At 42.4% G+C, this 17,311-nt stretch overlaps 1 protein-coding gene across 2 annotated transcripts in view; it reads right to left on the bottom strand.

Annotated features, from left to right (window-relative positions):
• Nucleotides 1-17,311, bottom strand: part of EPHA4 (EPH receptor A4) — a 138,206-nt gene that overhangs the window by 34,352 nt on the left and 86,543 nt on the right. For both annotated transcript variants that reach the window (XM_045853036.1, XM_045853026.1), the window contains exons 6-7: nt 1,744-1,868; nt 330-489 (exon numbers count right to left, since the gene is read on the bottom strand). In XM_045853036.1, coding sequence (XP_045708992.1) covers nt 330-489; nt 1,744-1,868 — 285 coding nt within the window. The remainder of the gene's footprint in view (nt 1-329; nt 490-1,743; nt 1,869-17,311) is intronic.

Raw genomic sequence — 17,311 nt, 5'->3', positions numbered from 1 at the left:
CTTTTCTGATCTCCTCAGGAGGAAAATATCCTATCTTAAAGGAAGGAAAGCTAAGCAACTATCAGCTGGTTGAGCAACCCCATTTCTCATGGTTTATAGGATGCGGAAAATAAGGGGGAAAAACAGACATTTTCTCAATCACAGGAGAAAACAGGTTGACAATATTATTTTTAAAAACGGTCTTCTCTAAATAGCACAAGGTTTTCTAAGTTACAGGCATAGTTCCCTGAAACAAAATGTTTGCCTAATCAAAAATGATGTGCAGCTCCTTGGATGTCACTGTAACAGGACTCGCCCCGCATGGTAAAAAGAACCTCAGAACTGGTTACCTGTGTTGGTGGTGACCTCCAGGGGCTCACTGAAGTCGCCATAGCCGGCTGCTGTTCGGGCCCGAACATGGAAAACGTAGGACGTCAGAGGATTCAGACCTTTGATATCCGTGTTCCTGGCTGCTGTGCGGACAATCCGATAGCTTCGGTCATTCTGATCCTACATTGTGAAGGAAGATGGCAGAGTCAATCCCCACTCATTTTAGGTGCAAAGTTAAAGAAGCCAAGACACTCTACTCAGAAGCTGAAAGAGCATGGGGATCGATAAACTCTCCTAACCCTGTATTTTTGTCAATGTTAGCAGCACTGTTGTTACCTTTTTAGCTGTTGAAAGAAATGTAGAGTTCTTTTCTGATCATGGCTGACACTGAGCATGTTTAGATCTTTATTCATCACCTTTTTGAAAAATGAACACTGGATGATGCCTGGTGGCTTTTCTCACTCCATGACCATCAATATAAAAGAAATAACTGTAAGAAATCCCCTTGACTTTTTTCTACTGTCTGTCTAGAAAATGTCGTAATCTGGTTTCAATGAAAACAATTGTGTCCCTTTTCTGCTTTTAATAGAAAGTCAATAAGTGGTTATCTTTAAAAAGAAAGAGAAAACAATTGTTCATTTTCTAGGCAACCTTGAGAGCAAATAATTCTCTTCAGACTTCTGTCCTTTAAGAGAGGCAAACTATTTGTAAAACTAATGTCTTTCTATAACTTTAAGAGGCAGAAAAATGTATTTTTCCTTCTCTGATTCTCTATGAAAAGTCATCAAAAGCCACGCCTTGATTCTGAATAGCAGTGATCTACTTAAGCTGCTCACTGTTTCACCTTTTAAAAAATCCTCATCCAAAGTCACTTTTTCATTGCTTTGAGAGAGAGAAAGGGAGGGGGAGGAAGAGAGAGAGGTATTGATGTGAGAGAGAAACACCAATCGGTTACATTCTCATACATGCCCTGAGACCAGGGATCAAACCTGCAACCTGGGTATGTGCTCTGACCAGGAATTGAACTCATGACTTTTTTGGTCCACAAGACAGTGCTTTAACCAACTGAGCCACACCAGCCAGGGCTATTTTGACTTCCATGAGTCACTCTTTTGATAGAAGGTTTATAAATTAGAACTAGCTATGTTGATTTTCATTGCTAGGAAAAATGTCATTAGAATGCAATGTATTTTTTCCTGTTTTTGAAGATAACCAACTTAATACAAAAAAGTCATAACTGGCTTTGACTAAGATGCAAAATGCATTTGGCTTTGAGATTCACTGGTACTCCAGGATTTATAATTGGCCAAAAACCAGACATGGAAGGAAAAAAGGAGAAAAGGAGGGAACGAGGAAGGGAAAGAGCAAAGGAGGACAAATAAAGAAAAGGAAAAAAAGGAAGGGAGTGGGGAACCTCGCTCATTCAAGTAATACCTTCTCATAGTACTTGACTTCATATTCCAAGATGACCCCATTGGGCCGATCTGGTTCCAGCCACGCCAGAGCAACGCTGTATCTGGTAACTTCTTTAGCTTGTACCAAAGCAATGGATGATGGTGCTATTGGGGAAAACAAATAAAAAAATTAAAAACAACAACAACAACAACAGTTTACTTCAGGAGGAAAAAATAGTGGTATCAGTCAATAATTTCCTTTTACTCGAGAAAGTGCAAATGATTGCCTTGTCTTCCTCCCAATCCCCATTGTGTGCGTTCCCCAAACAAAAGCACACCGTACACCATTTTTATGGTTCTCTCCAGTCTCATTTAATATGTGTTTTTTTCTAGAAAAATAATCTCTGAAGTTAAAGTCTGGTAGGTCCACTGGCCTCTGGTGTCACGTCCGCAGCACCTGGAACCATTCCTCACGAAAGGCTGTAGAGCATGCTACTTGCTTTTGATTTTGTGCAAGCCATGAAAGCTTTTGGGAGATTTCCTTTTAAGCTCCATGAAACTGCATCTCGTCCTCCTTGAGTGTCATCTTACTGGTCTCTCATTTTATACAAGCAAGAGGACTCGCAGCTCTTCCAAAGGTACTGGAGGGAATGCCACAGGCAAACAATTTACATACTTTCCAATGTAAATGAAAGTACTGTTTCATTCCAGTGAATGTTTCCAGTATGAACACAACCAGGCAAATAATGAACACAAATAAAACAGTGGTGGCCCTTTTGGACATATATGGCTTTTTTGCAATGATTTTACAAGAGTTGAAATAGTGTTTTTGCCTGATGAGTAGCAAAACCTCTATCCATTGAGAAAGACACCAAAGCAGTCCTCTACTGGGTGTGTTATCAGGGGTGGCCAGAAGTAACACATCTGAGATGCATATAAGCAGGCTGCCCCAGGCTTGCTTCTCCATTATGGCGGCAGCCACAGGTCTAGCCAGCTGCTGTTAAGCTCCACTGTGACTGACAATGGGTAGGGAGAAAAGGAGGCAGTCATGACATTTGCAGTCTTCTCTAAGGAAGGTGCTCTGTAGAACCAGATTAGGGGGCTCCCTAAGTTGAATGTATATTGTTTTCTGTTCCCCAACTGTGAAATACCATGAAAATATCAAAAAAATGGCCACTGAGGAACAATGACGTAGCGTTGGTCTTCCTGCTGCTTTTCTCCACACACGAACACACACACCTGCCAAAACCTTAACTCGAGGAAAAAATAAAATAAATTGTCATTGAAAATGGAACGGGGGTCGCTTCTAACCCACTTGACTGTATCTGACAGGTATATGGATGGCAAGGAAAACACAGACACGGCACATTTGCAGAGACTCCTCCAGCTGAAGCCGGTCCAGCTGGGGGCATCTCTTGGAGGAGGTCATTTGATGCCCAGACTCTCTGTTAAGAGTGCCTCGAGACAGTCACAGATACACACACTTCTTTCTCTTTTCACTTTCCCTCTCTTTCTCTCTCTCTCTTTCTTCCTCCCCCACCACCCCCCACCCTCAAAGCAATTCCAGATAGGAGCTCAGGCATAAACACTAGTGAAAGATACAGTGGATACACATGTCTTCCATCAAAGGCAACTCCAAAGTTACTAATGCCAAACGGGATGAACAGAGCTGCACACAGCAGACATATGGAAGCCACTGAACATCTGAAGAAAATGAAAAACGGAAATGTGCTCATTAGCTGTATTAAGGATCCCCTCCCCTAACATACACACACACACACACACACACACACACACACACACGCGCGCGCGCGCAATTTCTCTTTCTTTACTGGTTGACACAGAGCCATTGTCCAACAAAACACAGGGGGTGACATCCTTAAATACAGAGTTAGCAAGCAAGCTAAGGCGGCTGCCTGGCTGTGAAAAGCCATTTCACTCCAGGTAATAAATATATTGCCTAACAGAACACTTTAGCATGCGCTCCATAAAAAGGAGCACTTTAATCTCTGATGTTCAGGATTGGGAAATGAAATAGAAAAGTGGGGCCATTCGAAAGGAAGCAGAAGGGAAGACCATCATAAAGTTATAAAATGAACTTTCTCTCCACAACAGTCTGGGTCAGAGCTTGATAATCAACAGATTTCTAGGAAAAGAACTGCCTGGTGGTCCTTGAAGGGCACTGATGAACTGAGATGGGTTCTCTCTAGTCAGGGTATCAGTCAGCAGCTGCACGTGGGAAATGAATGAACCCTATTTCCATTTTAGAAGTTGGAGGAGCTGGGGTGCCCCTGTGCCCATTCACATGCAACTGCGAGCTCAACCAAAGTGCTCCACGCATTTCAGGCACGGAGTTAGCATCCTGACCGTGCTCACTGAGCATCTCTAATGCAGCCCTACTTGGAAAACTCATGGGCCCAGATGTGAAAAGAAACCAACAGAGTGCACATTGGCCTGGCTGTCATAAAAACAAGGGAAAACGGGGTTAAAGAGCAAAGTAGAATAAACAGTTGGAACTCACGAAAAAAAAAAAAGATGATGCGTGGCTGTAAAGTTGGAGTTCTTGCTTTACAGAGGTTTTTTTCAGAAGATCATTTTTATCAGGCCACAATGACAAAAGGAACCCACGACCAAGTGAGATTGAGAAACACACTTCAAACAAGCTACTGCATTGCGGTATGATACGGCAGTCACTCCTCCCCGTGGAAGAGAACCTCTGACCTTGGCAGGTAAAAAGAACACCAGGGTGGGAAAAGCTGGGCTCCGCCGCACTGCCACTTGGGCAAGAACAGGCAACGGGGATGCATTCCCCATTATAAGCCACATAAGGGTTCTTCCCTGGTCATGGCTACTAGGCTTCCAACACAGCCTCCAGCTCTGCATCTGGAAGCCATCACCCCACCATGAATGACTTCCCGTGGCTCACTCCCCAAGATGAGGCATTTCTCAATGGTATTTCCCTACCCCAGTGCTTCCCAAGAATCAGTTTTCTCATGCCACCCATACTAGTAATTGATGTCATAGCCCTCTGCATCTTGGAGTATGATTTAAGTATATTGTTTATTCTTAAAAATATTTTTAAGAATATTTTTTCTTAAATTGATGCACTATATTACTTTGAAAAAATTATTTTGAAAGGAAGTGTTGCATTATTGTTATCACTTGGAAGGATGGCAAGTAACCATAATGAGGAAAAGAGCATCTAAGTAAAACAAGACTATCTGTGTTTGCTGGACACTCTTGACTCTCCATGCTTTGCCAAAAACACAGATAAGCCAGAATTTGAGAGATTTAAAGAGGAAGTACCTTCCACATGGAGCAATTCGATATCATGCAGTGTTTCAGCTGAGTCTTCCCTAAAATCATCTCTCCGGCCACCAATGGTATGTTTCCACACTTGGGTGAACACTACCACACTTCAATTAATTTAGAAATGTCCTGGGTCCTGAGTCCCAAAGCCCAAGGGCTCTGCCCTTGGCTAACAGAATTAGAAGGAAAAAACAATAGACTAATAAAATAACAGATTGAACACTTGGCTCAAAGACATAATTTAATAGGAGTTTTCACAAATCAATGCCTTAGTTCAAAAGATTCCTACTTCATAGTGGGAATTTTGGTCAACATGAAAAGACCAAGCAGAGGAAAGGTCTTGCTTGCCTCTCACTTCTCTGATTTATATTCTGAAACCTTCTAGAGACATGATTCTTTTGCAGAATCAACTCATCCAAAAAGCATATACTGAATGAGCACCAATGGAACAAAGCAAAGAAGGGGAAGGCAAACAGTGCTCTATCAGATACCACCCTTGGTATCAGATCCAGTACCACCTTATTCTTTAGACTCCTCTTAACTGAAAAAAAAAGATGGGGGAAATTTTATAATAGTCTCACAGAGAAGACACTCTTTAATGTCAACTCAGAGCACCCAATTTCTAGAACTGAAGAGGAGACAGTCCTGACAAATCTGCTCTTTTGATCTAAGTTCTCTCACACAGATGGGGAGGAGTCAGAGGTGGGTGCTTCCTCAGCACACTGTATCTTGAGACACACCATGTACCTGCTTCAGCGTCAGCAGGAAAGCCAAGAGGAAGCTGAGGGCTGATGTCAGCACCCTAACTTAAAGAAAGAGATGCGTCTTAGGTTGAAAAGCATTCCTACTTACCCAGACACCCTTCACTAAAGAGGTGCTTGCTGTAAGAACAGTTTCATACTGGTGGGCACGAGCAGGCATTCGGTAATGGCTAGTACTTTGACATAATGCCTGACAAGGAGAGGTGGTCAAAGCTGGTTGGCATGTACGGTTGAAGAAAGGTGACTGGTAGACGTAAAAATGACAAAGACGGGGACTACTAAAGGGTAGTTATTTTTTTAAAGTTTGTGATTTAATTCAATTCGGTTCTTAACTTTCAATGTTTTGAAGCGGAATGTCCAATGGCCAATAGATGCCCACACTTGGCTAACTACAGACAGGGACTGAGACGAGAAGCCGGAACAGGGAGAGATGCACTGCGGATGGCCGAGAGAACCATGGAAGGGGTTAGAGTGGGCTGGGCAGTATGGCCACAACTTGCAGGGACAAGGAGGAGGGCGAGAAGGACACAGGAAGGCTGAGCAGAGCTGCTGCACGTGTAACCAGAATTGTCAGGAAATCACCTGCACCCTTGCTCTGTGAGGGCCGAGGGCTCGTCTAGGACACACGAAACGAGGTAGAGATGAAAATATGATTGGACCCACATACTTAAAGTATTCTTTAATAACCTGTTGGGAGCAAGAAATAGATTTTAAAAGGATTTTGGATAAAATTCCAAATTTGATATTTATTAGTTGCCATCTTGAGCAACTTACTCAAATTTCCTCACCTTGGTTCTTCCCTTGGTAAGACGCCTTCCCTTCCAGATACCAGCACGTGAGCTATCGGACCGTACTTCCCGTAAAGTGGGGGAGGGGTTTACCTTGTGCATCTGTCTATCCCCACTATCCAAGATCACGTCTGCCACAGAGTGGGTGCTCTATAGATTAGTCAAATGAGTAAAAGTGAACTAAATGTTAAAACAGATCTAAAATATACTTTATAGACAGAAAAATAAAAGGGGTTTCTAAATATAAAGCACCAGAAGTAAGTCGTCCCTAAAACAACTTTGTATCTGCACCTGTTTGGGATGACCTTTTGTGGGTTTGGTTTTGTTATTTAGGTGAGCTAAGATATTGACAATGAGGAAGGAAGCAAATGACAATTCTAATTATAAACAGAGTCTGTTTTCTATGCAATATGGGACGCTTCTGAACTTCTTCCAAACACACAGCCTGTAAAAGGTCATTCAAATGGAAGTTTACATTAAAACTAGCTTCAGTGCATGTGTTACAGGTAGCATTTCGATGCACCGCTCTTTTGGGTGAGTAAGGTGTCGACAAGCCACTCAGTATCTCATCGCTGTACCTGGGGGGTGTATGCAATAATAGTTTTCCTGACATTCGAATCATGAAGGTGCAGTGGTGTTGAGATCCACCCCTAAATCATAATCCTAAATCTAAAAAGAACCGCAAGTTTCCCCCCTTCTTTTACAATTCTGCAACACCCAGAGTTTCTCCAAAGATGCACCAGTATACGCTGAGTCCGTCGCAGGCAGGAGAAGCCATTAGCTACCACCCTTGCCCTTGAAATCCCCCCAGAAGGACATCACTGCTGAAGTGTCAGGGCACCAGAGTAAAGAGCCCTCTGCGGTCAGGGGAAGGGCAGCAAGATTAAGCATGTGGAACAGACTGTCTGCACACACCTATTGGAAACAAATAAAATGGCAGTAAAATATCATTTTTTTTAAGTTGGAATAAAACCGAAAGAGAGTAAAAGGAAAAATTCACCACAGCTTGGCGGTGGAATGATCTGAGCTTTCTACCAGAAAGCCAAGATAAACTCCCTTACCCCCCAAATAATTCTGTATTCACCAGTCTACATTTCCCCGAGAAACGGAGGGGGCTTTTAAATCAAATCCCCATTTGCTATGTGCCTGTGGTTCCATTTGGTTTGAGAGCAGCCACAATGCATCCAGAAGGCACATGTGGGTTTTATCTCTGTGTGTGTTTTTGATAAACAGAAACAGCACAGATTAGGGGCTGGATCATGGCTTTCTAACAGTGGCGCGGTTCACAATGAAGAATTACAAGAGATGCTTTGATGTCAAACAGAGGTGGCTCCTTTTAAGAAAATAGTAAATTTAACTTTCTTTGGTTCAAAGCTCAGCGGTTCTCCTTGCTCCCCACTGGCGCAAATGCTGTAATTTTCTTTTATTCACTTCCTCAATGACTTGCCATTAAACACCTACAAGCCTTTTTACTGCAGCAAATTTGGTACTTGTGACACCCAAATAGAATGGAGAGGAGAGAAAGAGATACGGGGGAAAAGAAAGGGAGGACAGAGCCCCTACAAACCTTCACTCGGGGTGGGCTATGAAACTATTTTCTTGGGCCCAGCATCACAGGCAGTGAATTAAAAACAGTTTGGCGGAACTTGGGTGGCGGGGGCGGGGAGGGGGCGGCGTGAAATTAGCTGAAACAGATAGACTGCATTTCACTACTGGCTCAGATTAGTTGGGCGGAGGGAATAAGAAATAAAGGAAAAAAAGATGCAAAGAAAGGTCTCCAGCCTGTAGGTAAGAATGAATGAAAAAAGCCCTTTATGAAAGTCAAGAAACCTGAAGGGTGGATGTCAGTGGTACACAATGCCTAGCGTTTGGAGGAAAGATGACTTCTTAACCACAGCAGGGTTACTGTCCCCTCCCGGGACCTGAGTTTAAAGAGATGCTGTTTATTCAAGGGGTCTTTCAGTGACAGGGAAAATAAACCCACAGTTTATACATCTCTCTTGCTTAATGCAAATAGCATTATTTAAATTTAATTACTCAGAGCTTAAGGTGGTTTTTGTTTCCCCTTTCTTTCTTATTTCAACTCCGAGCTCTGATTTGCTCTTTATCAAAGGTTTGTGCATTTTAAAATGCTGTCAAGCATCAAAATTAAATGCTTCAGAGCACTAATGATATCCTCGTGATTAAGGGTTTTGCTGTTGCAGAGATGCTGAGAACTCTGGAGCTAATATTAATTGCTTTCTTCCACATCCCACCAAAGGGAGGAAAGGATTTCTCTGAGCTCCGCACTATCTATGGCACCAAAGAGCACGGAGTAATTTTTTTCACAATTATCACTGCAGTACTTTATAGCACTCAGCAATGTACAGAGGGCTTTCCTGTGCACGGGGTCCCATCTGCACTACATTCAATGAACTGGCTTAGCCCTCTGCTATTTTTTAGGTAGAAATCAGTCAAAGACTCAATCCCCATCCACCCTCCTTGGTTACATCATTGATGTTGTAAAACCTCAGCTGTGCATCTCACACTTCTATCTGCTGTCTCATTTATAAACACCTAAGCACATTTTCTCATTGCCAACAAGTGAAACTGTTTTTCAAGCCAACCAACCAACAAACCACCCAACCAACAAAAGGTATAGAAAAACTTGATTGTTCCAGAATTGACACGGAATTATTTTCCTTCAACAAAAGGCCTAGAACCAATTTTTTAATTAAAACCTTTAGAAGACTCTGAATTAAATGAAGTTCATTTATATTTAAATATGGAAATATTAATATTAATTAGGCTTATACTTAATGCATGAGGAGTACATTTTTTCCCATATAGTGATATCCAAGGTCAATGCGTAGAGTCTATTTTAAACAAATACAGTAATATAAAGCAGGGCAAAGTAACACTTACCAAAGAATACAACAGGTACATGTTCCCAGTGATTTTCAGAATCTGATTTTGGGACACTAAGGACTAAGACACTTTACTTATTTTTCCGAAGAAATGGGTTGCAGAATATGTCAGGCAAGTCCTTTATAGAGAGCTGCCAACAGCATTTTAAATAATGCTCTTCTTAGCCTTTATGTTTAGTGTTTCATAAGGAAGTTGGAGGGGTTGGGATTGGCCTCCGGGGCTAACTGTCCAAAGATGAGAGTGCCCTTCCCATGAAGATGGTTTCCTGGGATGGAGCTACTTGGATAAAGGACTACATTTCCCAGACCCCTCAGCATGTCTTACAGTTCACGTGACTGAGTTCTGGGCCCTGGAATGTGGATAGAAGGGATCCCTCTTCTAGTCCTCCTGCACAGAAACAGCTCCCTTCGGGCCCTCCAGCATCTCTCTCTCACAATCTGTCAGCTTGCCCTGGCCCGTCTTTGGAGCCCCGCACCGAGCCTCCCCTGGCACCACTCACTGGATGCAAGTCGATCAAGAAATAATTTTCTGTGGCATGAAACAACTAACTGACATTTGAGATTACAACACACACCCACTCAGGTCAAGTAAAGCTCATTCAGCAAAAAAGAGGCATATTCATATAGTAACACCTTCATATGTTAATTCACTAAAATATAGTATATAGTCATGTTGTGGCCTGCAGAAGACTGAGCTTTGGTTTAGAGTTGCCTCAATGGCCTTCGGGTTCCCCGTAGAAACTCCAGCTCCAGGCACTCACAGTGCGGAGATATCTGCCACTTGTGCCCTACTGGTGAGTGCTGCCCTGAGGTCCGCGGTGTGGGGACCACCAGGCAGCTCTGCGGGGACAAAGCCACAGCCACAGGTCTTCTAGCATGAAGGAGTTTCTCAGAATCGCACGATACTGGGCTAAAACAGTCAACGGGGCTTATTTCCATGTTAAATGGGAAAGGACAGTGGGGTTCTCGAAATGGCTCGGTTGCGCTTCCTTTTTAGAGAAGAGTTTGCGTAGTCTTCATTGCATAGTTAGCAGCTTCCACGGTTGACGTGAAACAGAGCCCAACGGAGAAGAATGAGCAAAAAGACGCCTTGGGCCCCCTCTGCGAGGCACGTTCACATACTTAAAATCATTTAATCCTCGCAACTCCCTGAAGTAGTTATAATTATCATGTTTGATTTCATATTTGGAAACTCACACAGCACAAAGAAATTAAACGATTTAACCGAAGCTATAGAATTTTAATTTTAACATCAAGCCTGCTTGACTCGAATGTATGTGATCGTCCTCCCATACAGCCCTTGTCTGTAACCACGCACGCACGGCACTAGCATTCAGTGAGTAACTACTATGTTTCTACAGCATTGCTGCCAATGTCTTGCATGGATTAATTTACACAATCTTTATAAAAACCTTATGAGGCAGGTACTATTATTATATCCATTTTAGAGATTAGGAAAATGAGATACAGAGGGTTTGCATAGCTTGCCCCAAGTTACGGCATGTAAGTGGTAAATTCAGAAGTCAGGTTGGTTCTAGAGCCCACATTCCCTACCACTGATCTACAGAAAGCTTCTAGCCTCTCTTCTCACCAATAAGAAATCAGAGACTTGGGAGTGAAATGGCTTGTTCTCCCACAGCATGGGCAGCAGCGTCAGTAACAGAGCAATCTCGGGTCTGCCGTGTGTTAGGTGCAGGGCTACCTCTCCATATTCCTGGTTGCCAGAAACCTGGTGGAAACTAAACACGACTGCTGTTCACAGATGACACTAAAGCTTCTGATGACAAATCACCTTATATTCGAGCTACCTAAAAAGAGAATTATCTACAACTGAGAAGTTCAATTACAAAATGAAATGATAGCACTTGGAATTAGAGAAGAAGTAGGAGGCACAAAGAAAGCTTCTGGAAGGTGGGCAATGCTATATCCAGGCAATCCTTGGCCTGGTATCTGCCCCACAGTCATTTATTGACCATACACGTGAACCTTGCCCACTATTTTGATATGTATATATTTCACTATAGAAGTATTAAAAAATAAATAAGAATATTAACTAAATATTAAAGGTGAAGTATTTTAGAAAGACTTGTCCAAAATCTTTAGACAGATAGTTCTGAAGATATAATGAAAGATCTAAGTTTTTGCAAATCAGGGCTTTTGGGGTGTAGCTATTTTATCATTATGTTTAATATTATTATGTATAATATAATAATGCATATAATAATAATGCATTATTATTATGTGCTTAATATAATCATATGCTTAATACCTGAGCCATACAGAAATCCCTGCTCTCTGCAGTAGAGAAAGTTCATGACTTCAAGGCCTATTTTACGTTTTAAAATAGATGCTATCTGGAATTAACATTACTGCATGTAGAGCCACACCATTAGTTGCAGAATTAGAAGCGAGTGGCAGTACACCTCGAAATCGAGACCCATGTCCCCCAGAATGAACTGGGAATTGACTTAAGAAGCACCTAACCATCTCTGACGCAGTTCAAGTATGTCTTCTGTTTTGTCTGAGAGCTGCTTGTTTTACTTCCTATTTGTTTGCTAAGAAATGTGTTGCCAGGTTCTCAGAAGGATGGCCCAGCTCCTGTCAACAGAAACATGGCAGGATCCAGGGCGTATTTCCTACGAAGTAAGAATGCCAGTTCCACGCAAACAGGAAAACAAGTCTGTCCGCTGGAAGGCAATTTATAAGAATTATCCTGAGCGAGACAACTGTTTTAAGATAAGAAAATGGGTCCAAGCCAGCGATAAGAAAAAAAATGAAATGAGCATTTTTCTCTGAAGGCCTCTGGGAAGATGAAACTTCTCCCTGTGCCTCAGTATGTGGAAAGGACCTAGGGTGAGCTCTTAATTGAAATTATGTCAGATGTGTCTTGGTTAGACAGGACAGAGAAGTGTGGACAAAGTGAGCGTGAGCGTCCCCTTGGTCAACAATGCCCTCCAAAATTCATCTAGACCACGGAGGACGGTGAAAAGGAAAGGTTCCCTCCTGTCGGGCAGAAACACAGCACAGCGGAGAAAGATGAGTGTCTGTGAACCAGGCCGCCGATCCTTTAGCTTTCAACTCCACTGGAGAGCTCCAGGCATCCCAAATCCGGAAAATGAAAGCTGTGCTGTGGGCTTCAGGTCCTCTTTGTTACTCAGACAGCTGCTAATCGTCCTGCTGTGTGAGGAACCATGAGACAATGCTGCAACATTTAGCTTTCTGACATCCAAAGCGTCTAGATCAGTCCCCAATTAAAGATGTATTAATCACAAAGACTCTAAAAGCCAGGATGATAGATGCACCCAGTAAATCTCTGCTCTTGCCTTTCACTTTCCGCACTCAGGTTGCCACATTCACAGGCCAACCTGCTTAAAAGCCTGCTCCAGAAACAGACCAATAAAAAGCCTTGTTCATTACTTTTTGTGCGATGCTTGACAATTTCCTTCCCCCAAAAAAGCCTTTCAAAAAAGGGTAAGACATTGATCATCCCACTAAAAGAGCCCGTCTGCTTCAATAAATAGATCCAGCGTGGCTGTTGTCATCTTTACTTTTTAGTGTGATAACTAATTCAAGAGTGTGGTTTTGCCACTTGCTACAGGGACACTCAAATCATCTGTGTTGTTCTGAAAAAGGCAATTAAATACACCTAGGAAACTTCGGGGGACAAAATACTAATAACACTAATATACTATTGCCCCAATAATCGCTTCCAAGTCAAGCAAATCACTCTCAGATCAGGTCCCCAAGTGGGAGGGAATAAATGCTAACTAGTCTGGATTCATTCACATACCTGGAAGAACGGGAAAGCATATGGTTGGATGAAGTTCCTTGAATTCCATGCTTTGAAATTTAGGTTAATAAAAGAGCCTCAAAGTTAGTTTTTCAGATTGGTCTCCACTTTACAAGGACATTGAAAATAGCCTTATTAAATTCTCCATCAAAGAGGATCACTCATAACTTATTCATAGCAGTGACCTGGTAGTCAACCCCAAAACAAAGAGAAAATTAAAGAAATAAAAGCAGATAGGCTGAACGATATTACATCGAAGCCCAGAGTCCAATTTTCTTTTGTTGTCCCTTGTATGTAATTTTCGTCGAAGGCATCTAATCACTAGAACACAAAATGAAGAGGAAAGCCTCAGCCCACGATGCTTATGTAACCTCAGAAGGGCAGCATTAGTCATTCTGAGTTATTGGGAACCTTTTGGAATTAGATTTCTATTCTTTTTTTTTCTTTCTGAAGCTAATGGAACCCATGAAAGGGAAGTACAGTATTTGCAAGGGGCCAGGTGGGTGCCAGCTCAAGGCCCTGAGTTCCTTGGCACTGAATGCAGCCTGAATATATCACGAATAACTCCTTCCCCATCATCGCCACAGTGACAGTCCACCGTCTTCCAAGCTGAAAGACTAGGGAGTCAATTAGTGTCACTTAGGATGTGAACACCTGTCGGCTAAGACCTGGACCGAGACCAATTCCATTACCACAGCCACTCAATGGCTGCCAGATGGCCGAGCCTTGGACCACTTATGATGGAGTCCAGATTCAGGGAAGTGACCTGAAGACAGAAAGGTCCGGGGTCCCATTAGTCATCTCCTGAGCCATTCAGGTCCCCACCGCATGCACAGTTGGAACAGGATAGCTCTAATTCCCTGCGGTCGTTTAAAAGGACCACATGAGTGGCTCCAAAAAGTCACGGTATCCATAAATCAAGGCTATGCCCTCCTTCACTTGCCAGCATTTTCACCAGCCATTGCCACTTTTATCTCTGAAACTACTCTTCTAGTAACTCATTTTTGTTTTTCTCATTTATTTATTTTCTTGTTTCCTTTTTGTTTTTGGAACGCACAGGCACTGGAGAGGGAAAAAGAGAAATAACAAAGTGCCTCACAAAGAATAAACCGGAGCATGGAATTACAGGCTGCAGATTATCACTGACAGGGTGAGACAGGCAGAGGGAATGGCTCGATGTCATTTTCGTCGCCAGTCTAGGTGCTCTGTGTGACTCAGGCTTTGTCCCAGTCCAAATGTTGCTTGGCTGAAAGAACAAGAAGTAAATGCTGAGACGCGATGACCTGGGATGATAAAGTAGAGTGAGTGGCACAAGTGGAAGAGATGGAGATGGAGATGGAGATGGAGACAGAGAGAGAGAGGAAGAGAGAATTCGAGTGAAGCTCTGAAGACTCTCCATTTTAGCTGCAATCGCAGTGTGGTTTCACGGCATAGAAGTCTGGGAAAGTTCCGAATACAAGGTACCAAAATGTTTAGGGGACCATATCCACATAGCCTAGAATGCTGAGAAGTTGGTTTTTAGTCCCACCTAAGGAAGCCTTCGTTTTATCTGTAGCCAACTATTTCCTGTCCAGTTTCTTGCCTGCTACATAGACAAGCACAAAGAAGTGACTGGTAAGGGGAGAGAAGAGATACAGAGACCTTTGGGTTAAATTACAACCAGCACATTTTGAAAATGCTTCATGTACAAATGGTCACCACATGCTATGCTCTCAAAAATGTGGCCATGAAATGATACTCTTGCAGGCCTTCTATTTGAAACTCTATCTTTTTGGCAATTCTCTTAAAAGCTATGATAGAGGTTAGGAGAAGGAGCATAATTTATGACAAGGGATTTTAAGCTTGGGAATTTGCAACCATAGGATTATTATTTTTTTTATTTTGGGGTATCAGCCAGATATATAAATTGTGTGTGCCAGATAGTTTAAACTCCTACAGGCATTATAAGACCGAGGCTGAAACAACAGAGCTATTAAATTTTAAAATATTATTAAGGCCAATAGATGTCTCCAACTGGATCTGTGCTTGAGAATTCAAGATGAATCTTGCAGTCATAAAGAATAACAAAGAATGTATTAGGAAAGCAGTAACTTTAAGGACTTGATTTTTTTTTAGACTCGGGGGTTCACAGCATCTCACTGGAGCCTGTCTTTAATACAATTTGCTGAAGTGTGAAATTCAGTATTACTGACTCCACCCAGGAGTCCATCTGTAAATACCGGAAGGACTTTATTAGAACAACAGCTCACATAGAAATAGTTCCCCGACACGGTCTCCAGGAAAGACACTGGGGCGGGGCTTCAGTTCTAGTATGTCGTGTGTGCTTTGAAAGAAGGAGGAAGGGAGGAAGAAGTAGAAAGGGAAAAAAGCCACCGTCTAAAGCACATGTACAGTTAAAGTCATAACCTTGAAGAATTAATGAGATTTTTTTAAAAGATTTTATTTATTTATTTTTAGAGAGGGAAGGGAGAGAGAGAGAGAGAGAGAGAGAGAAACACCAATGTGCGGTTGCTGGGGGTCATGGCCTGCAACCCAGGCATTTGCCCTGACTGGGAATCGAACCTGCGACACTTTGGTTCGCAGCCCAAGCTCAATCCACTGAGCTACGCCAGCCAGAGAATTAATGAGATTTTAAGGGCTTCATGTTTATCATTCTTCCCAAACAATACACTTTATATGGTATAAAGATTCCTTAACTATGTTAACAGCCTCTTAGAGCCGTACCTGAATGAGCTGATGACTCGGCATTAGTGTCTACAATAAGGTCTGTGAAGATGACGTGTGGTTTTTTAAATCTATGACCACTGTTTCTGATTAGTAACACATACTCTTAATTTTCACAAGGGAGAGATCCGGCTATATTTATGCTCCTCAGTGGCAAACAAAGCAACAAGAATTTCAATTACATGCTGTAATGACAATTCTGCTCCTATTTTAAATGAGGAGAAATGAGTGATGTTAGCTTCAAGAATTTCCGAGTCTCCAAAAATATTCTCCTAGAGCCCTAGAGGACCAGGATCAGAATCGGGAGAATTCCACACAAGCAAGGGCTCCATTAGCAACTCTTAGAATCATCTGCCATGTTCAGATTAAAAAAAAAAAAAGTCCGCTATTATTTTGAAGAGTGGGAGGAACATCTGATTAAGTCCTCAGCCTGTTGCATATTCAAAATCACTGTCTGTTTTGCATGTTGTGGCCCTGGCTTTGATAAGGGAACATGGAGGAAGGTTTGCTCTCATCTACCTTCGTACTTATCATGCTCAAAATACATACTTATTATACTAGAAAAATAGAGTTGATTCAGGAGGCACATTTACAGCTCGCAGTGTGTTATCTAGACAACACCAACTCCCCAGGGGGCCATTGTGAGCCTGCCCCTTTCAGTGTTTGTTCTAATGGATGGATCTTGTCCAAGCTGCGCACGCACAACCAATCTGTTGGCGGCAGGTCACTATTTAGCTGAGAAGTTGAAATTACATGTTTAAGTGTTATTTATATGCACTGGTCACTGACACAAGGTTCCTGGATGGGATTTAAAAAAAAATAATCTACCCATCAAAGACTTCACCAAAGAGGACTTTTGACAGTGAGGACCAAACTGCCTGAGAAATTCATGTACGTAGATTATCATTTGGAAGATGCTGGGCAGAAGGAAGCGGCCCAGCCTTCCTCTTCTCCTGTCCCTCCCTCCTTCCAAGAGTGATAGCAAAACAGAACAGATATTTCAAGTCACTGCCATTTCTCCCGTAAGATCGTTTACGTAGATTACGTTTTGGAAAGGAGCACTTGTGCTTTGTCATAACACAGAAACAAACGACCTATTAGGAATGCCGTAATAAAGTTCCATTAGGGCGAACTGACCAATTTATCAGAATAGAGAAGGAAGGAATTAAATATAAGATTTATTCCTTCAGCTATGTGTCTATATCAGCAGCCACTGCTGACTGTTCAGCCAGCTTCCCACAACTTTCACACGCGGAACCCAATCGTGAGTGACATTTCCCAACAGAGCCACAATGTTCAGGAGGCATGAGACCACACTGACGTCCAGCAT

This window comes from Phyllostomus hastatus, unplaced genomic scaffold, assembly GCF_019186645.2.
Source record: "Phyllostomus hastatus isolate PE091 unplaced genomic scaffold, TTU_PhHast_1.1 phas_contig_137, whole genome shotgun sequence".
Classification (NCBI taxonomy): Eukaryota; Metazoa; Chordata; class Mammalia; order Chiroptera; family Phyllostomidae; genus Phyllostomus; species Phyllostomus hastatus.
The sequence above is the reverse complement of the archived record's forward strand: the minus strand, read 5'-3'. Positions and strand labels throughout refer to the sequence as shown.